Consider the following 26,541-nt stretch of genomic DNA (forward strand, 5'->3'; position numbering starts at 1 on the left):
AACAGGTAATATCTAATAAATTCTACAACAAAACCTAATACACACAATCTAGTAATGGAATGGGAAAAGAATATATAAGTATAAAATATATGGATGAGCAGTGACAGAGCGGCTAAGATGCAATAGATAGTAAAGAATAGATAGTGAAGGACACAGTATACAGTATAAACATATGAGATGAGTAAAGCGAGATATGTAAACACACGTGAAGTGGCATTATTAAAGTGACTAGTGTTCCATTTATTAATGTGGCCAATGATATCAAGTCTGTAGGTAGGCAGCCGCCTCTCTGTGCTAGTGGTTGCTGTTTAACAATGTGATGGCCTTGAGAATTAAGCTGTTTTTCAAACTCTCTGTCCCAGCTTTGATGCACCTGTACTGACCTCACCTTCTGGATGGACGCGTTGCGGTTGTGGGCTGTGCATTTGCTGTGCCAGGCGGTGATACAGCCCGGCAGTATGCTCTCAATTGTGCACCTGTAAAAGTTAGTGAGGGTTTTCGTTGACAAGCCACATTTTTTTCAGCCTCCTGAGCTTGAAGAGGCGCTGTTGTGTCTTCTTCACCACACTGTTTGTGTGTGTGGACCATTTCAATTTGTCAGTGATATGTACACTGAGGAACTTTCCACCTTCTCCACTGCTGTCCGTTTTATATGGACAGGGGGTGCTCCCTTTGCTGTTTCCTGAAGTCCACAATCATCTCTTTTCTTTTGCTAACATTGAGTGAGAGTTTATTATCCTGACACCACAATCCGAGGGCCCTCACCTCCTCCCTGTCTCATCGTTGTTGGTAATCAAGCCTACCGCTGTAGTGTCGTCTGCAAACTTGATGATTTAGTTGGAGGTGTGCATGGCCACGCAGTCGTGGGTGAAAAGGGAGTACAGGAGGGTGCTGAGAACGCCCCCTTGTGGGGCCCCAGTGTTGAGGATCAGCCAGAGTGGAGATGTTATTTCCTACCTTCGCCACCTGGGGGCGTCCCATCAGTTGCACAGGGTGGGATCGAGACCCAGGGCCTCAATCTTAATGATGGGTTTGGAGAGTATAATGGTGTTGAATGCTGAGCTGTAGCCATTGAACAGCATTCTTAATGATGGGCTGTAGCCATTGAATAGCATTCTTAATGATATAATGGTGTTGAATGCTGAGCTGTAGCCATTGAACAGCATTCTTAATGATGGGCTTGGAGAGTATAATGGTGTTGAATGCTGAGCTGTAGCCATTGAACAGCTTTCTTAATGATGGGCTTGGAGAGTATAATGGTGTTGAATGCTGAGCTGTAGCCATTGAACAGCATTCTTACAGATGTATTCTTCCTGTCCAGATGGGATGGGACAGTGTGCAGTGTGATAGTGATTGCATCATCTGTGGACCTATTGGGGCAGTAAGCAAATTGAAGTGAGTCTAGGGTGACTGGTAGGGGGGGGGGGTTATATGATCCTTGACTAGTCTCTCAAAGCACTTCATGATGACAGGTGTGAGTGCTACGGGGCGATAGTCGTTTAGCTCAGTTACCTTAGCTTTCTTGGTAACAGGAACAATGGTGGCCATCTTGAAGCATGTGGGAACAGCAGACTGGGATAAGGGTTGATTGAATATGTCCGTAAACACACCAGCCAGCTGGTCTGCGCTCTGAGGACACGGCTGGGGATGCCGTCTGGGCCTACAGCCTTGCGAGGGTTAACACGTTTAAATGTTTTCGTCATATCGGCCACGGAGAAAGAGAGCCCGCAGTCTTTGGTAGCAAGCCGTGTCACTGGCATTGTATTGTCCTCAAAGCGAGCAAAGAAGTTGTTTAATTTGTCTGGAAGCAAGACGTTGATGTCCACGACTAGAACCCAAGAGTGATGGCTGTATGAACATTGGGTTCTGGAGAGTTACACTGTGGCTGTATGAACATTGGGTTCTGGAGAGCTACACTGTGGCTGTATGAACATTGGGTTCTGGAGAGTTACACTGTGGCTGTATGAACATTGGGTTCTGGAGAGTTACACTGTGGCTGTATGAACATTGGGTTCTGGAGAGTTACACTGTGGCTGTATGAACATTGGGTTCTGGAGAGCTACACTGTGGCTGTATGAACATTGGGTTCTGGAGAGCTACACTGTGGCTGTATGAACATTGGGTTCTGGAGAGTTACACTGTGGCTGTATGAACATTGGGTTCTGGAGAGCTACACTGTCGCTGTATGAACATTGGGTTCTGGAGTACACTAGAGCCAACCCCATCTAATAGAAATACAGTGCACAAACATCCTGTAACAAAATATGTCACAAATAAATCTCATAACAGTATTGGATCACAATGCTAAATAAAGTATCTGCTTTAGTCAGCCAACCATGTCTTTGTCCTTCAGTGAAAGTAAGTGTTCCATTCAGTTCCATAATGCCAAAATTCAATTGATCCAGATGGGAGAAATTAAACGAAGGATTGATTTTACCTGTTCAGTGTAATAATCCAAAGGAATTAGTCCACAGAGCAGAACCCCAAAATATATAAGTTGGCTATAGAAATAGAAATAGCCTTCCAAAATGGTGATACTCAGAAGTCAGAAGAATTCCACAAAAGGAAACTTCTCTTGATGCTCAATCAAATTCAGAGAAGAATTCTCACTTGTACGACAGGAGAAAATCTAGGCCTTCAAACTAACAAGTTGCATGGTCACAAAAATGTCTTATCTACTCATGCGGTCAAAATGGCCATTACCTAACACAGCTACTGCACTTCCTATATCACAGGGCTGTTGCGGTCCTGGATGGTCAAATCACTTCTGATTTTCATCCTCTCCTTCTAATCAGGGAATGATTCAGACATGAGTACACCAGGAGAGTGCAATTAACTACCAGATAGAAGCAAGTAACGGAAGTGTTTCTGTCCGAGGCCCCCCGAGTGGCGTAGCAGTCTAAGGCACTGCCGGCCCTGACCCATAGGGCCGCACAAAAGTAATTGGTAAAGGGAGGGTTTGGCCGGGGGCTTTCCTTGGCTCATCGCGCTCTAGCGACTCCTTGTGGCGGGCCGGGTGCCTGCAAGCTGACTTCATTCACTAGAGGTATATCTCTCTAGTCACCCCCAAAACCAATTCTTTCTTTGGCCGCCTCTTCTTCCAGTTCTCTGCTGCCAATGACTGGAACGAACTACAAAAAGCACTGAAACTGGAAACACTTCTCTCCCTCACTAGCTTTAAGCACCAACTGTCAGAGCAGCTCACAGATTACTGCACCTGTACATAGCCCACCTATATTTTAGCCCAAACAACTACCTCTTTCCCTACTGTATTTAATTTATTTATTTTGCTCCTTTGCACCCCATTATTTTTATTTCTACTTTGCACATTCTTCCATTGCAAATCTACCATTCCAGTGTTTTACTTGCTATATTGTATTTACTTTACCACCATGGCCTTTTTTTGCCTTTACCTCCCTTATCTCACCTCATTTGCTCACATCGTATATAGACCTGTTTATACTGTATTATTGACTGTATGTTTGTTTTACTCCATGTGTAACTCTGTGTCGTTGTATGTGTCGAACTGCTTTGCTTTATCTTGGCCAGGTCGCAATTGTAAATGAGAACTTGTTCTCAACTTGCCTACCTGGTTAAATAAAGGTGAAATAAATAAATAAATTCATCAGTGAACAGTGTTTCTTCCGACACGTTGGTACGGCTGGCTTCCGCGGTTAAGCAGGCAGGTGTTAAATAAGCGGTGCGGCTTGGCAGGTCTTGTTTCGGGGAGGATGCATGACTTGACCTTCGCCTTTCCCGAGCCCATTGGGAAGTTGCAGTGATGAGACAAGATCATTACTACCAATTGGATATTACGAAATTGGGGAGAAAAATGTGGTAAAGTATTTATTTTTTTATAGAAAAAATAATAATAAGTGTTTCTGCGCGCCAGGACCAGAATTGAACGGCCCTGCTATATCACCTCAAACCTGGGATGAGTTCATTTCGCTTCAACGTTTTCCACGTTACGTGACGGTTTGTACTGAACGATACGTTCCCCAAAAAGTTCTTCCGCGTTTTCGAAAAGACTTTGAGGTACCTTTGCTCCATTTGGTGAGTGTGGCGGAGTGTGGCTTGAAACTATGAGAGACGTATTTAAAGGGCAGTGGTGTACAAATCAGACCCATTACATCTCCCTCAATGGCCACACCTCAACTGCAGTTATACAGGGTGTCTCCCAGGGCTCTGTGCTGGGTTCCTTACTCTTCATTATTTACATCCTCCCCCTTGGTCAGATCCTCTGTCACTTCAACCTTGACTTCCATTGCTATGCCGATGACACACAGATCTACCTCGGCACCAAAACCCTCCTCAACCCACCTCTGACCCACATTGAATCTTGCCCCTCTACAATAAAAACTTGGATGCAATACAACTTCCTCAAGCTCAACAGTGAAAAAACAGAACTCCTCCTCATAGGCACCAACCCCACCCTCACCATTGACGACACCACTGTCTCTCTCTCCCACCATGCACAGAACTCGCTACTCTACAGGACTGTTTTGCTAGCATTGACTTTGAATATGTTCCGGGATTCATCCAATGGCTTTGAGGAGTATACCACCTCAGTCACCGGCTTCATCAATAAGCGTATCTAACGTACATATCCCAACCAGAAGCCATGGATTACAGGCAACATCCGCACTGAGCTAAAGGCTGTTGCTTTCAAGGAGTGGGACACTAATCCGGACGCTTATAAGAAATCCTGCTATGCACTCAGATGAACCATCAAACAGACAAAGACTCAATACAGGATTAAATCCTACTACACCAACTCTGAAGCTCGTCGGATGTGGCAGGGCTTGCAATATATTACGGACTACAAAGGGAAACCATGCCGCAAGCTGCCCAGTGAAGTGAGCCTACCAGACGAGCTAAATGCTTTTTATGCTTGCTTTGAGGCAAGCAACACGGACCGAGTATGTAATATCAACATGTTTCAAGCAGACCACCATAGTCCCTGTGCCCAAGAAAATGAAGGTAACCTGCCTAAATGACTACCGCCATGTAGCACTCACTTCGGTAGCCATTAAGTGCTTTGAAAGGATGGCCATGGCTCACATCAACACCATCCTCCAGGAAACTCTAGACCCACCCCAATTTGCATAGTGCCCCAACAGATTCACCGATGATGCAATGTCAATCACACTGCCCTTTCCCACCTGGACAAAAGGAACACCTACTGTATGTGAGAATGCTGTTCATTGACTACAGCTCACCATTCAACGCCATAGTGCCCACAAAGCTCATCACTAACCTAAGGACCATGGGACTAAACACCTCCCTCTGCAACTGGACCCTGGATTTCCTGACGGGCCATCCCCAGGTGGTAAGGGTAGGCAACAACACAACTGCCATGCTGATCCACAACACTGGGGCCCCTCAGTGGTGCGTGCTTATTCCCTTCCTGTACTCCCTGTTGACCCACGACTGCATGGCCAGGCACGACTCAAACACCATCATTAAGTTTGCTGATGACACAACAGTGGTAGGCCTGATCACCGACAACGATGAGACAGCACATAGAGAGTAGGTCAGAGACCTGGCAGTGTGGTGCCAGGACAATAACCTCTCCCTCAGGAGAAGATTTGGCATGGCTCCCCAGATCCTCAAAAAGTTCTACAGCTGCACCATCTAGAGCATCTTGGCTGATTGCATCACCGCCTGGTATGGCAACTGCTTGGCATCCAGCCATAAGGCGCTACAGAGGGTAATGTGTATGGCTCAGTACATCACTCGGATCAAGCTTCCTGCCATCCAGGACCTATATACTAGGCGTTGTCAGAGGAAGGCAGACTAAATAGACTGTTCTCTTTGATACCCCCCTACCCTTTTGTTTTTACACTGCTGCTACTTGCTGTTTATTATCTATGCATATTCACTTCACCCCTACCTACAAGAACAAATTACCCTCGACTAACCTGTACCCCCGCACATTGACTAGGTACCGGTACACCCTGTATATAGCCTCCACATTGACTCTGTACCGGTACCCCCTGTATATAGCCTCCACATTGACTCTTTACCAGTACACCCTGTATATAGCCTCCACATTGACTCGGTACCGGTACCCCCTGTATATAGCCTGCACATTGACTAGGTACCGGTACCTCCTGTATATAGCCTCCACATTGACTAGGTACTGGTACCTCCTGTATATAGCCTCCACATTGACTCTGTACCAGTACCCCTTGTATATAGCCTGCACATTGACTAGGTACTGGTACCCCCTGTATATAGCCTCCACATTGACTCTGTAACGGTACCCCCTGTATATAACCTCCACATTGACTCTGTACTGGTACCCCCTGTATATAACCTCCACATTGACTCTGTACTGGTACCTCCTGTATATAGCCTCCACATTGACTCGGTACCGGTACCCCCTGTATATAGCCTCGTTACTGTTATTTTATTGTGTTACTTTTATTTCATATTTTACTTCAGTTTATTTAGTAAATATTTCCTTAACTCTATTTCTTGAAGTGCGTTGTTGGTTAAGGACTTGTAAGTAAGGATTTGACGGTAAGGTTGCATTTGGCGCATGTGACAAATACAATTTGATTTGATTTGGTCCTGGACTCCACACTCTCTATTAACCTCCACATAAGACAGACTGTCAAATCCTCATTCTTCCACCTCCGCAACATTGACAAAGTAAAGCCCCACCTTGACTCAGCCTACCCTTAAGCCACCTCCCTTCCGGTGACAAGCAAGGGCTGTGACTGTAGCAAACCAGGCCGAAGACCCCTCAGAGACACCAAAACTCCTTAGCCGGCCTACAAGAATGGAATGGTCTACCGTATTGAAACCTTGGCCGAGTCAATAAAGATAGCAGCACAACATTGCTTGGAGTCAAGGGCAGTGGTGACATCATCGTTTACAAGCATGATAGCTGTACTTTTAGTTCATGGTTGACGACAGCTTGTTGGCCAAAACATGTGAATGCATCCAACTGGTATTTATGACTTTACATTTGGTAATTACCACTTTCCCACTTGGTTATGAATGGAGCATAAGAATTGACTATGGGCGTGGCCATGGAGTGACCGGGGCGGAGCCCAATGACTATATACACTCAAGGAACCATGGAACCTTGTAGGTTACAGTGTGTATTAAGGCCACCTGTGTTACAAATCTGCTGCTACTATATACCATAATGGGGCGGCAGCTAGCCTTAGTGGTTAAAGCATTGGGCCAGTAACTGAAAGGTTGCTGGATCGAATCCCAGAACTGACAAAGTAAAAATCTGTCTTTCTGCACTTTGAACAAGGCAGTTATAACCCACTGTTCCTAGGCCGTCATTGTAAATAAGAATTTGTACTTAACTGACTAATTAAATATAAAAATCAAATTTAAATGTAGGAATCATGACATGTGTTCTGAGGTGTTCTGACGCGAGGTCAATGAAAAAGATTTCATGTTAGACCTAGTGCATTAGATGACACCAGTCTATCTGTAATGCACATTGGTTGATCCTGTATCCATGGATACAGGCGCTTACTTCACACAGGCAGGTAGATTTGAATCTGGGTGAATCTACAATACTGATGATGAAGTGCCTTATCAGCATTCATCTGCTGAAACATCCAGGAGGGTCAATATATCTCCTATGGTTTCATTTGAAACCCTTCCATTTTTTGTCTATTTCTCCCTCAGATGTGATGAGGCTATTTTAGAAACCTTTTCATAATGTAGTGCAGACAGTGTAGCCGATACGTACGTTATCAGTGTGCAGAGACACTGCAGGCTCATTGAATTACATTTAGTAGCATTTATTTTCTCTCCACAGAGTGGAGGAGATCGACAATACCCTATCTAGTAAGCCTAAGAAACACTGACATGCAGGAAACTAAACTATTTACAGTTAAGAGGTTACATTTGATTATTATTCTTAAAAATAAAATAAAAAGCAACCTTTATTTAACTAGGCAAGTCAGTTATTTAAGAACAAATTCTTGCCTACAATGACGGCCTACCGGGGAACAGTGGGCAGAACAACAGATTCTTTACCTTGTCAGTTCAAGGATTCAATCCAGCAACCTTTTGGTTCCTGGCACAACGCTCTAACCACTAGGCTACCTACCGCACCTACACTCTAACCACTAGGCTCCCTGCCCCCCACTCTAACCACTCTAACCACGCTCCCTGCCGCACCTACACTCTAACCACTAGGCCACCTGGCTCCCTAAACCTAGGCACCTACACTCTAACCACTAGGCTCCCTGCCGCACCTACACTCTAACCACTAGGCCACTAGGCTCCCTGCCGCACCTACACTCTAACCACTAGGCTACCTGCCGCACCTACACTCTAACCACTAGGCCACTAGGCTCCCTGCCGCACCTACACTCTAACCACTAGGCTACCTGCCGCCCCTACACTCTAACCACTAGGCTACCTGCCGCCCCTACACTCTAACCACTAGGCTACCTGCCGCCCCAGAGAGACTACTTTTTAGATACTATAAATGGTGATGATTTCACTAATGAACCAAGGAACGAAGCAACATCCTCACTCAATAGAGAACTCGTGATAATAATACAATCTAAATCAGCAGACAATCTAATTAAAATATTTAAGTGCCAAGAGCAGATTGAACCAGTGACTTAGCCCTGTGACACTACAAGACTTTTAATGAGGTAACTATGTAATGTAATGAGCCGATAATTCATAATTAGGGGCTTCTCAACTAATTGCCAGCTCCTTTTTAGTGTCTCTCCTCCTGATGCTAGTGCAGGGATTAATGATGTGTTACGCTCTATGATGCCCACAGTTCACAAAACAAAGAACAAAGGTCAGCCATATTTGTTTTGAGGCATATAGCAATTTGTTTATTTATTTTGTTTCAAGAGTAAAAACTCTCACACAGAAAACAGAACAGAAAGAAACAAACACCGAGAGAGAAATTCTAAAACAGCCTGCCTGTCACAGATTTATCCGGAACTTTCATCACGCACACCTGTCCCCTATTCCCACGGATTAGTATGTTTACTGTATATATGTGCCCTTTGATTTCCGTGGTCTTGTCTATTATTGTTACAATTGTCCATTGGTGCGTGTGAGTACCTGTGCTGTGTGTTTTGGGCTTTCATGCCCTTGTGGATTGTGATTACGGGTCTCGTCCCGTGTGGTATCATTGTGCAGATGATTACGGGTCTCGTCCCGTGTGGTATCATTGTGCAGATGATTACTGGTCTCGTCCCGTGTGGAATCATTGTGCAGATGATTACGGGTCTCGTCCCGTGTGTTAATCATTGTGCAGATGATTACGGGTCTCGACCCATGTGGTATCATTGTGCAGATGATTACGGGTCTCGACCCGTGTGGTATCATTGTGCAGATAATTACCGTGTGGTATCATTGGTCCGTGGTCCGTGTGGTATCGTCCCGTGTGGTATCATTGTGCAGATGATTACGGGTCTCGGTCCGTGTGGTATCATTGTGCAGATGATTACGGGTCTCGTCCCGTGTGGTATCATTGTGCAGATGATTACGGGTCTCGACCCGTGTGGTATCATTGTGCAGATGATTACGGGTCTCGACCCGTGTGGTATCATTGTGCAGATGATTACGGGTCTCGACCCCTGTGGTATCATTGTGCAGATGATTACGGGTCTCGACCCGTGTGGTATCATTGTGCAGATGATTACGGGTCTCGTCCCGTGTGGTATCATTGTGCAGATGATTACGGGTCTCGTCCCGTGTGGTATCATTGTGCAGATGATTACGGGTCTCGTCCCGTGTGGTATCATTGTGCAGATGATTACGGGTCTCGTCCCGTGTGGTATCATTGTGCAGATGATTACGGGTCTCGTCCCGTGTGGTATCATTGTGCAGATGATTACGGGTCTCATTGTGCAGATGATTACGGGTCGTCCGTGTGGTATCATTGTGCAGATGATTACGGTCTCGTCCCGTGTGGTATCATTGTGCAGATGATTACGGGTCGTCCCGTGTGGTATCATTGTGCAGATGATTACGGGTCTCGTCCCGTGTGGTATCATTGTGCAGATGATTACGGGTCTCGTCCGTGTGGTATCATTGTGCAGATGATTACGGGTCTCGTCCCGTGTGGTATCATTGTGCAGATGATTACGGGTCTCGTCCCGTGTGGTATCATTGTGCAGATGATTCTCGGGTCATTGTTACGGGTCCCGTGTGGTATCATTGTGCAGATGATTACGGGTCTCGTCCGTGTGGTATCATTGTGCAGATGATTACGGGTCTCGTCCCGTGTGGTATCATTGTGCAGATGATTACGGGTCTCGTCCGTGTGGTATCATTGTGCAGATGATTACGGGTCTCGTCCCGTGTGGTATCATTGTGCAGATGATTACGGGTCGGGTCGTCCCGTGTGGTATCATTGTGCAGATGATTACGGGTCTCGTCCGTGTGGTATCATTGTGCAGATGATTACGGGTCTCGTCCCGTGTGGTATCATTGTGCAGATGATTACGGGTCTGTCCGTGTGGTATCATTGTGCAGATGATTACGGGTCTCGTCCCGTGTGGTATCATTGTGCAGATGATTACGGGTCTCGTCCCGTGTGGTATCATTGTGCAGATGATTACGGGTCTGGTGCCGTGTGGTATCATTGTGCAGATGATTACGGGTCTCGTCCCGTGTGGTATCATTATCATTGGGCAGATGATTACGGGTCTCGTCCCGTGTGGTATCATTGTGCAGATGATTACGGGTCTCGTCCGTGTGGTATCATTGTGCAGATGATTACGGGTCTCGTCCCGTGTGGTATCATTGTGCAGATGATTACGGGTCTCGTCCGTGTGGTATCATTGTGCAGATGATTACGGGTCTCGTCCCGTGTGGTATCATTGTGCAGATGATTACGGGTCTCGTCCCGTGTGGTATCATTGTGCAGATGATTACGGGTCTCGTCCCGTGTGGTATCATTGTGCAGATGATTACGGGTCTCGTCCCGTGTGGTATCATTGTGCAGATGATTACGGGTCTCGTCCCGTGTGGTATCATTGTGCAGATGATTACGGGTCTCGTCCCGTGTGGTATCATTGTGCAGATGATTACGGGTCTCGTCCCGTGTGGTATCATTGTGCAGATGATTACGGGTCTCGTCCCGTGTGGTATCATTGTGCAGATGATTACGGGTCTCGTCCTGTGTGGTATCATTGTGCAGATGATTACGGGTCTCGTCCGTGTGGTATCATTGTGCAGATGATTACGGGTCTGTCCATTGTGCAGTGTGGTATCATTGTGCAGATGATTACGGGTCATTGTGCAGATGACCCGTGTGGTATCATTGTGCAGATGATTACGGGTCTCGTCCGTGTGGTATCATTGTGCAGATGATTACGGGTCTCGTCCCGTGTGGTATCATTGTGCAGATGATTACGGGTCTCGTCTCGTGTGGTATCATTCTGCAGATGATTACGGGTCTCGTCCCGTGTGGTATCATTGTGCAGATGATTACGGGTCTCGTCCCGTGTGGTATCATTGTGCAGATGATTACGGGTCTCGTCCGTGTGGTATCATTGTGCAGATGATTACGGGTCTCGTCCGTGTGGTATCATTGTGCAGATGATTACGGGTCTCGATCATTGTGCAGATGTTAGGTATCATTGTGCAGATGATTACGGGTCTCGTGTGTGGTATCATTGTGCAGATGATTACGGGTCTCGTCCCGTGTGGTATCATTGTGCAGATGATTACGGGTCTGGTCCGTGTGGTATCATTGTGCAGATGATTACGGGTCTCGTCCCGTGTGGTATCATTGTGCAGATGATTATGGGTCTCGTCCCGTGTGGTATCATTGTGCAGATGATTACGGGTCTCGTCCCGTGTGGTATCATTGTGCAGATGATTACGGGTCTGTCCCGTGTGGTATCATTGTGCAGATGATTACGGGTCTCGTCCCGTGTGGTATCATTGTGCAGATGATTACGGGTCTGGTCCGTGTGGTATCATTTGAAGGGTTTCCTCCGTGCAGATGATTACGGGTCTGGTCCCGTGTGGTATCATTGTGCAGATGATTACGGGTCTCGTCCCGTGTGGTATCATTGTGCAGATGATTACGGGTCTGGTCCCGTGTGGTATCATTGTGCAGATGATTCTCGACCCGTGGGTATCATTGTGCAGATGATTACCCGTGTGGTATCATTGTGCAGATGATTACGGGTCTCGTCCCGTGTGGTATCATTGTGCAGATGATTACGGGTCTCGTCCCGTGTGGTATCATTGTGCAGATGATTACGGGTCTCGTCCCGTGTGGTATCATTGTGCAGATGATTACGGGTCTCGTCCCGTGTGGTATCATTGTGCAGATGATTACGGGTCTCGTCCGTGTGGTATCATTGTGCAGATGATTACGGGTCTCGTCCCGTGTGGTATCATTGTGCAGATGATTACGGGTCTCGTCCCGTGTGGTATCACTGTGCAGATGATTACGGGTCTCGTCCCGTGTGGTATCATTGTGCAGATGATTACGGGTCTCGACCCGTGTGGTATCATTGTGCAGATGAGTGCGGGTCTCGTCCCATGTGGTATCATTGTGCGAGTGTGTATTTATTTGAGGTACTCCTCACTCTTCTGTTTGTGTTTCAACCCTGTGTTTTTTGTAGTACACGTGTCTGTTTGGGCTTCGTCCCCGTGCCTTTACACGGCACGCCGTAATTTGACCTGAATAAAAAAACCTATTCGGCATTCCTGCGCCGGTCTCCTGAATCATTCATACCAGCGTGACACTGACAAAGGGGCTCTTCGGCTATCCCCATAGCAGAATCCCTTTTGGGTCCAGGGAGAACCCTTTTGGGTCCAATGAAGAACCCTCTGTGGAAAGGGTTCCCAAAAGGGGAGCCCAAAGGGGCTGGAACCAAAACAGGTTCCTCAAAGGGTTTTACATTTACATTTACATTTAAGTCATTTAGCAGACGCTCTTATCCAGAGCGACTTACAAATTGGTGAATTCACCTTCTGACATCCAGTGGAACAGCCACTTTACAATAGTGCATCTAAATCATTTAAGGGGGGGTGAGAAGGATTACTTATCCTATCCTAGGTATTCCTTGAAGAGGTGGGGTTTCAGGTGTCTCCGGAAGGTGGTGATTGACTCCGCTGTCCTGGCGTCGTGAGGGAGTTTGTTCTCCTATGGGGACAACTGAAGAACCCGTCTAGATTCTAAGTAGCCCTAAGATTGCATTGTGACTCTGAACCCTTTTCTCTCATTTTAAAACCATACGAATCCCTCAGGATATTTTCTGTGTTTGGTATTTATTGTGTACAATGGGGTAAGTTTTTTTTTTTTTACGTTCAGCATCCCTTACGTGTTGGGAAATCTAGTATTCTTTCTAACAATGATATTTAAATACATTTCAGGATGTTGTGTATCCCTGGAAATAATCCGAATGTATGTAAACATAACATTTTTGAAAACATAGCTTGTCTAAAGAAAAAGTAGTCTCTTGGAAGCCCCCTTAGAGGGATGCAAACTCAATATTAGGAAGGTGTCCTTAATGTTTTGTACACTCAGTGTAGATTTCTCTGTTAAATATTACTTACCCTTCCATTTCTTCACCAGTTTTCTGGGACAGGGTTGATGTTTTGATGTGCCAATTCCTAGGTAAGATCTTTGGATTACAGGCTACTAATCCCATGAAACTGGTCTGCAAAATATGTTTATCAAGCTGAGACTCCATGTCATCAGATAAGACCTGGTGTGCCTCTGCTACTCTATCATAGCCCCTCTTTATCAAGCTGAGACTCCATGTCATCAGATAAGACCTGGTGTGTCTCTGCTACTCTATCATAGCCCCTCTTTATCAAGCTGAGACTCCATGTCATCAGATAAGACCAGGTGTGTCTCTGCTACTCTATCATAGCCTCTCTTTATCAAGCTGAGACTCCATGTCATCAGATAAGACCTGGTGTGTCTCTGCTACTCTATCATAGCCTCTCTTTATCAAGCTGAGACTCCATGTCATCAGATAAGACCTGGTGTGTCTCTTCTACTCTATCATAGCCTCTCTTTATCAAGCTGAGACTTCATGTCATCAGATAAGACCTGGTGTGTCTCTGCTACTCTATCATAGCCTCTCTTTATCAAGCTGAGACTCCATGTCATCAGATAAGACCTGGTGTGTCTCTGCTACTCTATCGTATCCTCCCTTTCACACAGATACATGTTAATAGTCTTTTTTGTTAATGTACATCTTCAGTGTCATTCAGTCTGTTTGTTCTTCCCTTGTTGCTGTTCAAATGGACTTCATCCCTTTTCTCAATTCCTTGGCTGCTCTCAAGAACCTCAAGACCCCTGCATCTTTTATGTTTGTATACGCGGGGCGATGTCTGCTCGGTAACAATAAAAATGCACTATATTGATTTCATATGTATGACACATTGCAAAAAATACTACGCATACTATGCATGAAACTGAAGAAATGTAACCATAATTTGTATGGGGTATGTTGACTCAACTTACCCCATAGTCATTGGCTCAACTTACCCCAAGGCTAGAGTTAGGACATCATATTGCCGCTTATAAAGGCCCCAACTGATGTATAAAACAATCTTAAAATAATCTACTTTGGGTTAGATAAAAGCATCATGAAACCTCTAACACAATCAATTCATTTAAGTTGTTGAAAATCAGCTTTTTGGACATGACTTACTGCTGTTCCCATGTAGTTTCTTCCTTCACAGAGACTCCATAAAATTAGGACCTCTTGCTAAATATTTGGTCACATGATTATTTTTGTTAATGGTTTCCTAGAAACGAGGGTTGGTTCAACTAACCCCTTTGTCCATTAACCCCACTCTGGTTCAACAGCAAGACTCACAGCATGTGAAAAGAAGACCATGAGGATACTGTATCTATTGCAGTGAAAGGTGGTTGTGGGGCAGGGATGAATACCTAGGCAAACACTCTACGCATCACGCCAATAGGGTTAACCCACCCGGTGGGAATTGTAAAGTGGCTCATACAGGCGGAAATCAAAGGAGGGAAATGAGGAGAAAAGAGTCACGACAAAGTTTTACTCTACGAAGTAATGGATCCACTTGATAATTCCCAATACAAGAGACTCCATCAAGGCATGATTTGTGAACATTCTAAAAGGCAATCTTCAAACAATTACCCTTCTTCAGTTCACGGATTTAATGACACTGTAGAAATAAACACAAGGGGAGCCTCTCTTTCTCTCCATCTCTCCAGGACAATTCTCACTCCTTAGTCTCACCATCCTTTTCTCTCCAGACCAAGCAGAGCGCTGAATAAGAAAAAAAGAGAACCAGGGCACGTGGTTACAAAAGTTTGGAATTTATTGAGAGCACTGTTACTCAACAAAGTTCTCTCCTCACCTATTGAAATCCAAATTGTGCATTAAGTCTTTTTCCCGAAAGATATCGCTTGAGACAGAGGTGAACACACAAAGACATAAGGTAGATTTTCTCTTGCACCTCGAGAAGTAAATTAAACAAAGTAGTGCCAGATCAAAATATTATTTAAAAGGACAATATAAATGTAATCTCACTATAAATGCACAAAATATATTGGACTGAGAAAAGCTTTGAACAAAACTGTCTGCACCTGGTCAACAGAATGGAACATCATTTCAACGCCAGGGTATCTTACATTACATTTCTCACCATACAAATGTGAATATTATTATTATTATTTTTAAACAAATTGATTAAAGTACAGTACAAAAAAAGAAGAAGTTTTAGTTGTGTGACACTTTTAATGTGCTATGCCAAAGAGAATATCAAATAGGGAGAAAATGAATTGAAGACGAACGACCCTCTGAGTCGTACAGTAACATATTGGGTGATGGGATAGTGACATACAATGGATGGCTGCTCAACGGACCATGAGATGCTGTCCCTCACAGTACAATAACACGTTACAGTACAAATACCACCACACAGTGTATATTTTAAGAGTGTTCTTGTGCATGTACTGTCTTTGTACTGTAGATCCAAAAAGTTGTGAAATTGTACAGTTGTCTTAAATCATATGCCTTTTTTGTTTGTTTTCAAAAACACCATCCACATGTCCACATGAAGATAGGGAGCTGAGGTTAGGTGATGTAGGTTAGGTCATTGGTAGGTTAACAAGCCTAAACCTAAAACATCAATGTAGGTTAACAAGCCTGAATCATCAGTGGATTAGTAGAGTAAAATGAAAATGGCACACCCTAATTTGTGGGCTAATTGTGTCATCCTCTCATACCATCTCATTTCCAACGCTAAAGCCACTCGATTAGTCATCTCATTCATGTCCTATATTTTAATGTATTTCTCGATCCCAGCCCCCTTCCCCTGCAGGAGGCCTTTTGGTCTTTTGGTAGGCCATCATTGTAAATAAGAATTTGTTCTTAACTTGACTAGTTAAATAAAGGTTAACTAACTAAAAAAAAAAAAAAAAAAAAAATCAAAGATTTTATACCACTAGATGTTCTACTGCCATTGGAACATGTTCCTACCTTTATCAATGGCTCATACGTCATCTCTGAAATATTAATGGAAACATGCGGAATGAAACAGCAGGTAGAAATGATATTGTCTGTTCTATCTGTACTCTGTTAAATCCTTTAAATCCTCAGTTGGTAGAGCATGGCGCTTGCAACGCCAGGGTTGTGGGTTCGATTCCCACTGCGGACCAATATGAAAAAAAGTACAAAAATGCACTCACTACTGTAAGGATAAGAGTATCTGCTAAATGATTCACTACTATAGTGGCTCTGGATAAGAGTGTCTGCTAAATGACTCACTACTGTAGTGGCTCTGGATAAGAGAGTCTGTTAAATGACTCACTACTGTAGTGGCTCTGGATCAGAGAGTCTGTTAAATGACTCACTACTGTAGTGGCTCTGGATAAGAGAGTCTGCTAAATGACTCCCTACTGTAGTGGCTCTGGATAAGAGAGTCTGCTAAATGACTCACTACTGTAGTGGCTCTGGATAAGAGAGTCTGTTAAATGACTCACTACTGTAGTGGCTCTGGATAAGAGAGTCTGTTAAATGAAATGACTCTGGATACGAGATCTGTAAATGTGTAGTGGCTCTGGATACGAGAGTCTGCTAAATGACTCCCTACTGTAGTGGCTCTGGATAAGAGAGTCTGCTAAATGACTCACTACTGTAGTGGCTCTGGATAAGAGAGTATGCTAAATGACTCCCTACTGTAGTGGCTCTGGATAAGAGAGTCTGTTAAATGACTCACTACTGTAGTGGCTCTGGTTAAGAGAGTCTGCTAAATGCCTCCCTACTGTAGTGGCTCTGGATAAGAGTGTCTGCTAAATGACTCACTACTGCAGTGGCTCTGGATAAGAGAGTCTGCTAAATGCCTCCCTACTGTAGTGGCACTGGATAAGAGAGTCTGTTAAATGACTCACTATTGTAGTGTCTCTGGATACGAGAGTCTGCTAAATGACACCCTACTGTAGTGGCTCTGGATCAGAGAGTCTGTTAAATGACTCACTATTGTAGTGTCTCTGGATACGAGAGTCTGCTAAATGCCTCCCTACTGTAGTGGTTCTGGATAAGAGAGTCTGTTAAATGACTCACTACTATAGTGGCTCTGGATAAGAGTGTATGATAAATGACTCACTCCTCTAAATGGTAATGACCTAGAAACTGGTGGTTTAACATATTTACATGACAAGGGAACACAATAGGGAAAATGGTTTTGAAATTTGAAATATGTCATAATTGTATAGTTTTGTAGTAATTTCAAAATGTAAATGAATTCTCCATGTCAGGTGTTGGGCAGGAAATATCATATATATATATATATATATATATAACTAGAGAGGAAATCGGAATGAAATTTCAATGCAGTGACGTTGACAAAGTGGCTCATGTGAGAAACAATACAGAAATCATCCATTCCTATGTGATGTGTGAAAACATTCAGCAGTAGTTTTATTCAACATACTGTATGCACCTATAGATGGGTTGAAAGTCAAATGTTTGGAAATTGAAATTTTTGTGTCACAAGGAACAAAATCACTGTTCAGTATAAGGCAAAATGATTGACACCCTTGATACAGCTAAGTATTAATGACTGTATAATATAAATAATTGAAATGCTGAGCTATATTGTTTACTAAAAATATTGAGCTATATTGTTTACTCAACATATTGAGCTATATTGTTTACTCCACATATCGGGGCGGCAGGGTAGCCTAGTGGTTAGAGCGTTGTACTCGTAACCGAACAGTTGCAAGTTCAAACCCCCGAGCTGACAAGGTACAAATCTGTCGTTCTGCTCCTGAACAGGCAGTTAACCCACTGTTCCTAGGCCGTCATTGAAAAAAATAATTTGTTCTTAACTGACTTGCCTAGTAAAATAAAGGTAAAATTAAAAAAGGTCATACCTCTAGAACATGCTAACCTCATGGCTTTGGGGAATGATATTTGACCCTCTAACTTTCTCACTCATCATTATTCACGATTCAATCAGGATTGTCTGTAACCATGGTAACATCCACATTCATGTAAAAGTGTTTAGAAATATATTCTATTCTTATTTATAATAAAAAATGACACCAAAATGACACAATACATTATTTACCATTCATTTATATTGGGCCAAAAATAATTTAAAAACACAACCCAAAACAAACTGCAAATGCATCCAACAAGTTTGTAGAGTCACAAGCTTGATGTAGTCATTGCGTGCTGGGAATATGGGACTAAACTTTTCACTACTTTATTTCTAAGAATCTTTAGGGGTGTCAATCAGTTTGACCTTTTTCCTTTTTTCTGAGAAAAAAAGTAGTTAATTTATCAAACAGAATCTCTTTCTCCAAGCTATTGTATTAATATAATTTCCTCATTCTTTTTGTTGCATACAATATAGCTTAGTATTTTGAATTCTCTATTTTATACATTATTGCTCATCTTTATCAAGGGGTTCAATTATTTCAGACTCCACTGGAGCTGTTCATGACTGTTAATGATAGTAGTAGACAGGAAAAACTGACAGTGCAAAAAGTGTCACTATTAATTGGGTTGGGGAAGAACTTCTCTTTTTCTTTTATTTTTGATACACAAAAGTATGTCAAGTCCAAGACAGCCATCTTTATTGCAGCAGGAAAGATCCAAATAAACCGTCTCTTTACAAAAGTGATTTTGTTTGTTGTTTCTATCTTCAGAGTGAGCAGTCAGTGAATCCTATTGGCAGTAGTCAAGCCACAGTGCAACACCCCCCCTCCTCTTTTCCATTCCTCTTTTTGGTGGGGTCTGTGCAGAGGAAGGACTGCCCCATCACATGCCCGCGGCCTGGCTCATGCAGGGGAGAGTCTGTGATGCTTTGGGGAAGTCATGGGCGACCACTCGTCCATTCTCGCCCCCGCTTCCTGTCCTGGTCATCCGGCTCAGGGTGGAACTCAGCATGGCTGCATCGATGATTTGCTGCATGGGATAACACAGGGAGTTACACAACAACAATACATGATAGTTACCCATTAACTTTACTGAACTCTACTGAGTTAATCCACTGAACACTATTGAGTTAATCTACTGAACTCTACTGAGTTAATCTACTGAAATCTACTGAGTTAATCCACTGAACACTATCGAGTTAATCTACTGAACTCTACTGAGTTAATCTACTGAACTCTACTGAGTTAATCTACTGAACACTATCGAGTTAATCCACTGAACTCTACTGAGTTAATCTACTGAACACTATCGAGTTAATCCACTGAACTCTGCTGAGTTAATCCACTGAACACTATTGAGTTAATCTACTGAACACTATTGAGTTAATCTACTGAACACTATTGAGTTAATTAACTCTACTGAGTTAATCACTGAACACTATGAGTTAATCTATTTAATCACTATCGAGTTAATCCACTGAACTCTACTGAGTTAATCCACTGAACTCTACTGAGTTAATCCACTGAACTCTGCTGAGTTAATACACTGAATACTATCGAGTTAATCTACTGAACTCTACTGAGTTAATCTACTGAACACTATCGAGTTAATCCACTGAACTCTACTGAGTTAATCCACTGAACTCTGCTGAGTTAATCCACTGAATACTATCAAGTTAATCTACTGAACTCTACTGAGTTAATCTACTGAACACTATCGAGTTAATCTACTGAATACTATCGAGTTAATCTACTGAACACTATCTAGTTAATCCACTGAACTCTACTGAGTTAATCCACTGAACTCTACCACTGAATACTATCAAGTTAATCTACTGAACTCTACTGATAATCTCTACACTTTAATCTGAATACTATCGAAGTTAATCTACTGAACTCTCCTGAGTTAATAAACAAAAATGTGCTTGAAACAGCCATTAAGTCATTATTGGTTCAGTTACTTGGTATAAAACAGGAATTTGCAAACAGACAATCCTGACTTCTGTGCTATGAGTCACGCAATGTATCTTCTTCCTTGGTAAACTCTTGTGAATGATGACACTCGTTCTCTCTGCTCATTTCTCTCTGGTTATCTCACAGTGGAGAGCCAATAAGTGTACCATGCAAAATATGAGACCGAACCCCCGTAACAATAACGCAAGCAGAACCGTGCAGCGCTAGCTCCCAGCCTACTCTCTTTTGCATTAGTTTAACATAATGAAACACCCGTAGGCTTGAAACTGGAGCTAATGATCTGGATGTTGGCTTGTACATCCTCAGTGTATAAATGATTTAAATCAAGTACACTTCAATAGATCCCGAGGATTATGCTCTTCGGCTGATGCAGACTAATTGGTCTACTCACAGCAGCAATATGTGGCTGAGATACTTTAAACACAGGACTTACGTGCTTCCGCTGTCAACATGACATGTAAACATTTTCAGCAAAATGGCTGTTTATGATGGACCTAAACGTGTACTGTACAGCTGGGATGTATGCTAAACACATTAAGATATCATCATGACATTAAATCACTTCTGTTGCACATATGCAAAGAAAGTCCTGATATTTGGACATTCATTTTTTGAAAATGTATCATAAATAAATAGATACGTTGAAAAGAAAGTATTAAGCATTAAGTTCATGGGGTTAATGAGAAGTTGCAAATGAAAGTCAAATCGTAACTAATTATCTGATAAGATGAAAAGATACACACAACTTTGATCTAAATAGGAACTTACTGTATAGTGACGCATGATCACATGCATCTGGCAGCTATCATGCCATTGTTTTCAATCAAACCTACGTCATCAAAGATGGAGATGACAAACAAAAACCAGGTGTCTCTACACCTCAGACGATACAGTACCCAACAGAATAATAAATACTGTATAACTAAGAAGTAGTGTGACATATTCTTCTCACACACATAACTCATCTGGTAGCTGTAGGGTCAATAGCTGAATAAATGGACCCTTCATTGAAACAGCTCTGTGCCTGACAAAGTGCTTTAGTCTTCTGTCCGATGGTTCAGGGGGATGACCAGTATCTCTGTAGTTCAGGAGGGTGTACAGTATCTCTGTAGTTCAGGGGATTTAACAGTATCTCTGTAGTTCAGGAGGGTGTACAGTATCTCTGTAGTTCAGGGGATTTAACAGTATCTCTGTAGTTCAGGGGATTTAACAGTATCTCTGTAGTTCAGGAGGGTGTACAGTATCTCTGTAGTTCAGGGGATTTAACAGTATCTCTGTAGTTCAGGGGATTTAACAGTATCTCTGTAGTTCAGGGGATTTAACAGTATCTCTGTAGTTCAGGGGATTTAACAGTAGCTCTGAATTTCAGGGGTTTTGTCACGAGCATCGTCGGAATGAGACCAAGGTGCAGTGTGGTAGGCGTACATTTATTTTATTTGTAATGTCGCCAACAAAAACAAGAAATAACAAAAACGACCGTGAAGCTTACAAAGGATATAGTGCCCCTAACAAAGACAACTACCCACACTGAAAGGAGGGAAAAAGGGCTACCTAAGTATGATTCCCAATCAAACCAAAACCAAACCAAAATAGAGACATAAAAATCTCTCTAAGGGTCAGGGCATGACAGTACCCCCCCCCCCACACCTATAGGGGAGGGTCTGGGTGGGCATCTATCTGCGGTGGCGGCTCTGGTGCCACTGCTCCACCTCTGGCTCACCCCACTTTGGTAGCGCGGACTGGGGACCCTCGTTGCTGGCCCCGGACTGGGGACCCTCGCTGCGGGGCACGGACTGAGCACCCTCGTTGCGGGCCCCGGACTGGGCACCCTCGCTGCGGGCCCCGGACTGGGCACCCTCGTTGCGGGCCACGGACTGGGAACCCTCGCTGGAGGCTCCGGACTGGAGTCCACCGCTGGAGGCTCCGGACTGGAGGCTGTCGCTGGAGGCTCCGGACTGGAGGCCGTCGTTGGAGGCTTCGTGCAATGGATCATCACTGGAGGCTTCGTGCCATGGATCATCACTGGAGGCTTCTTGCCATGGATCATCACTGGAGGCTTCGTGCCATGTATCACCACTGGAGGCTTCGTGCCATGGATCATCACTGGAGGCTTCGTGCCATGGATCATCACTGGAGGCTTCGTGCCATGGATCATCACTGGAGGCTTCGTGCCATGGATCATCACTGGAGGCTTCGTGCCATGGATCATCACTGGAGGCTTCTTGCCATGGATCATCACTGGAGGCTTCGTGCAATGGATCATCACTGTAGGCTTCTTGCCATGGATCATCACTGCAGGCTTCGTGCCAAGGATCATCACTGGAGGCCTCGTGCCATGGATCATCACTGGAGGCTTCATGCCATGGATCATCACTGGAGGCTTCGTGCCATGGATCATCACTGGAGGCTTCTTGCCATGGATCATCACTGGAGGCTTCGTGCCATGGATCATCACTGGAGGCCTCGTGCTATGGATCATCACTGGAGGCTTCGTGCCATGGATCATCACTGGAGGCCACGTGCCATGGATCATCACTGGAGGCTTCGTGCCATGGATCATCACTGGAGGCTTCGTGCCATGGATCATCACTGGAGGCTTCGTGCCATGGATCATGACTGGAGGCTTAGTTCTGGGCGCAGGCACATGACTCACCAGGCTGGAGAGACATACAGGAGGCTTTGTCCTTGGCAGAGGCACCGGATACATTGGGCCATGGAGGCGCACTGGAGGTCTTGAGCTTAGAGCCTGCACAACCCGTCCTGGCTGGGTGGTTATCGTCGCCCTGCAAATGTGGGGCGCTGGCACAGGACGCACTGGGCTGTGCAGACGTACCGGAGACACAGTGTGCAGAGCTGGCACAGGATATCCTGGGGCGAAGAGACGCACTGGAGACCAGGCGCGCCGAGCCGGCACCATCCGTCCTGGCTGGATGCTCACCCTAGCCCAGCCGATGCGGGGAGCTGGGATGTAGCGCACCGGGCTGTGAATGCGCACTGGAGACACCGTGCTCCACCGCATAATGCCTGACCAGTACGACGCTCGCCATGGTAAGCACGGGGAGTTGGTTCAGGTCTCCAACCTGACTCAGTCAAACTCTCCATGTGCCCCTGCCCAAATGTTGCTAGACGTGTTCCCTCATAACGCTGGGCCCCTTTACCAGATGCCTTTGCCTTCTTCTCTGCATCTACCTGCTCCTACGGCAGGTGATCCTTTCTGTCATTGATCTCCTCCCACGTCCAGGATCCCTTGCCATTCAAAATGTCCTCCCACGTCCATTCCTCCTTACCACGCTGCTTGGTCCTTTGGTGGTGGGAAGTTCTGTCACGCCCGTCGAATGAACTAGACCAAAGCGCAGCGTGGTGAGCGTACATGTTCCTTTTATTGAGAAATGATGCAGACAAAAACAATAAACAATACAAAACAACCGTGAAGCTTACGGGCTACGTGCCACAAACAAAGTGAACTTCCCACAAAGACAGGTGGGGAAAAAGGGCTACCTAAGAATGATTCCCAATCAGAGACAACTATAGACAGCTGTCCCTGATTGAGAACCCTACCCGGCCAAAACATAGAAATACCAAAACAGAAAATAGAACATAGAATGTCCACCCAAATCACACCCTGACCAGACCAAAATGGAGACCACCATAATTTGCAAATCAATTCATTAAAAATCCTACAATGTGATTTTCTGGATTTTTTTTTTTCATTTTGTCAGTCATAGTTGAAGTGTACCTATGATGAAAATTACAGGCTTCTCTCATCTTTTTAAGTGGGAGAACTTGCACAATTGGTGGCTGACTAAATACTTTTGCCCCACTGTATATTATAGAGCCTTCGTCATTGCTTCAAAGTTAAAATAATATAAAAATAATAATTAAGAGGGTGCTTATATTTGTTTTAGTTCACACATGTACAGATGTAGGATCTTAATTTGAGCCAGTTTGCTACAGATTATAATGAATTGACTTTTCTTGTAAGGGTTGATACATTTTACGTTAGGACAAATCAAATCTGATTTTTTAATGTGTAACTTACAAACTTTAGAAGCCTTTTCAAATCTTGATTACACTAGTTTGCATTTCCTGCCGTGCAGGAAAATTCTCATCAACAAAAGAGAGAACAAATTAAGAACCTACATCTGTACAAGTGTGTATTAATAAGGACATATTTTTTTCCCACAACTCCCCCTGAGACACATTTGGAGAGTCGGGGTTGGGGTCGCCGCCTGCCGTCCTCCACTTAACTAACCTTCATCCTCCTCGACTCGATCCTGGACTTGTAACAGAACTCGACCAAGGCCACGAGCATGGCCAGCCCCAGCCCTCCAATCAGGATGTAGAACACCCCAGCCACATTGCTGAGGCTCAGAGCGCTGGTCTTGTCCTACAGACACAAAGACACAGGGTGAGATGCACTGGACCATGTCCAAGACACACACCACACTAGGATAAAGATAGTGTAATTAACCATTCAACTACTGGTCTCACTACTGTCCTAGTAAACTTACACGACACATACTGGTAAGTGTACCTTCATGATAAATCAACAGGTCATTGTATATCTCCTAGGGAGGTCCTGACATATCTTTTGTAATTTAACTGACTACTATCAACAACATACTTGATACAGTACATATCTAAGACAGAAACATGCAGAGTCATGCACATGTAATAGGCTTGGGGTGAACATATCTTTAGAAAGTAGCTGACTAATGTGCATTTACAGCTAACACGTGTCTATTATACCAGACATAATGTCCAGGCATTCAAAATCAAATATGCATTAAAACACTTACATTAATTCCATTCTATATCGTCTCGCTGTTTTTGTTTTGTCCCTTGAGATGAGAATCTCTTTTTCAAGGGAGAGCGTTTCACACATCAGAATGATATGTAGTTGATGTTGTGTATTCTAAAACATTCCCAAGACTGCATTTTTATAGAGTTGAACCATGCAAGAGGGAAAGGTCAACTTTTAATTTAGGTTTACGTCATAGGGTAGGGGTATCTTTATAAAATATAATTAGATTTTTAAGCAAATGCACCAGATAAGGGAAGGGCAATTGATTCGACAAGCCGTGGTTGCCGTGACATCACAAGAGGGGTTGCGCACATCTGTGACATGCGTAGTCTGGGTTTGGTGGCAGATTGGCCGTGTCTTGGGTCTCAACCAATAGCATGCACACTGTCTAAAGACAGAGACAAGGAAAACAGCACTAAAGGAGAGGAGATCCCAGTTCTGGAGGAGGTCTTGTATAAAGGGCCTTTCTCTCCACGCTGTCATTTACCCGTGTCTCTTCATTTGACTTTGAAAGTTAAAATCACAAATAAATCTAAATTCTATTCATTCAGAAAACTGTGAATACTTTGCCTGTCGATGTCTAGAATATCCCCGACACAGGGAACAGAAGGGTATTATCACTGACAGTAACTGCGTTATTCCTACACTATACAGTTTCAATTGTTATCCTTGTAATTGGTTCATCATCATTAGCTACACACATTTTGGAGAATAGAATACAACCCTAGGTCTACTTTTTTTGGTTTAGAAGAAACAACAAGCATTTACCAAGATCTAATTACGGGCCACTGACTCATCCATAGCATGTGAGGACACAGCAATTATCACTAATCACTAAAGGTGTCTGAGTTCCAGGGCTGACATGAATCACATTTATAAGGACACCAGTTTGTGTAAATGGCAGATTGGAGAGAAAGAGTGCTGAGTGCTAGGGAGGAGGGGGGGGGACGGGGACGAGGGACCGTACAGAACTGCTAATACTCAATCTTGGTGTTAAGTATAGGACCAACACATGGACTGACCTTTCTTCCGGAGTCCTTGCTTCCACACTCTCCCTTATCGTACCACCATTTGTTCTTTAGTTTGTCTAAGATGGCTTGCTCATTGAGTTTCAACACCGCTAGGTTTACGGGGATTCTTCAACCAGGAAATGACATAAATAACATCACCCATGTTATCTTATGTTATTCAGTACATAGTAAACAGACACCCATTATTATGTCTAGATATGTTCTACGTACCTGTCTAGACAGATAAAAAAAAACAAGAAAAAAAAAACAACACAAATCACAACTTGAAACTGTCACTGCCAAAGTGATATGCATTAATACTCCATCTAGCTTTGTGTCCTTTTTCCCTACTGCAAGATGTGTATTACTATATCACTTTGGGTAACCGGCAAAAT

The 26,541-nt window shown here is 43.9% G+C and overlaps 1 protein-coding gene across 1 annotated transcript in view; it reads right to left on the minus strand.

Moving 5' to 3' along the window:
* Positions 1–19,035: 19,035 nt before the first annotated feature.
* gria1b (glutamate receptor, ionotropic, AMPA 1b) overlaps positions 19,036–26,541 on the minus strand; it is a 130,379-nt gene continuing 122,873 nt past the window's right edge. Inside the window, exons 14-16 of the mRNA XM_064982395.1 lie at positions 26,159–26,273; positions 24,585–24,719; positions 19,036–19,388 (exon numbers count right to left, since the gene is read on the minus strand). Of these exons, the coding sequence (XP_064838467.1) occupies positions 19,242–19,388; positions 24,585–24,719; positions 26,159–26,273 (397 nt within the window). The 3' untranslated portion in view covers positions 19,036–19,241. The remainder of the gene's footprint in view (positions 19,389–24,584; positions 24,720–26,158; positions 26,274–26,541) is intronic.

This window comes from Oncorhynchus masou, chromosome 12 (assembly GCF_036934945.1).
Source record: "Oncorhynchus masou masou isolate Uvic2021 chromosome 12, UVic_Omas_1.1, whole genome shotgun sequence".
Classification (NCBI taxonomy): Eukaryota; Metazoa; Chordata; class Actinopteri; order Salmoniformes; family Salmonidae; genus Oncorhynchus; species Oncorhynchus masou.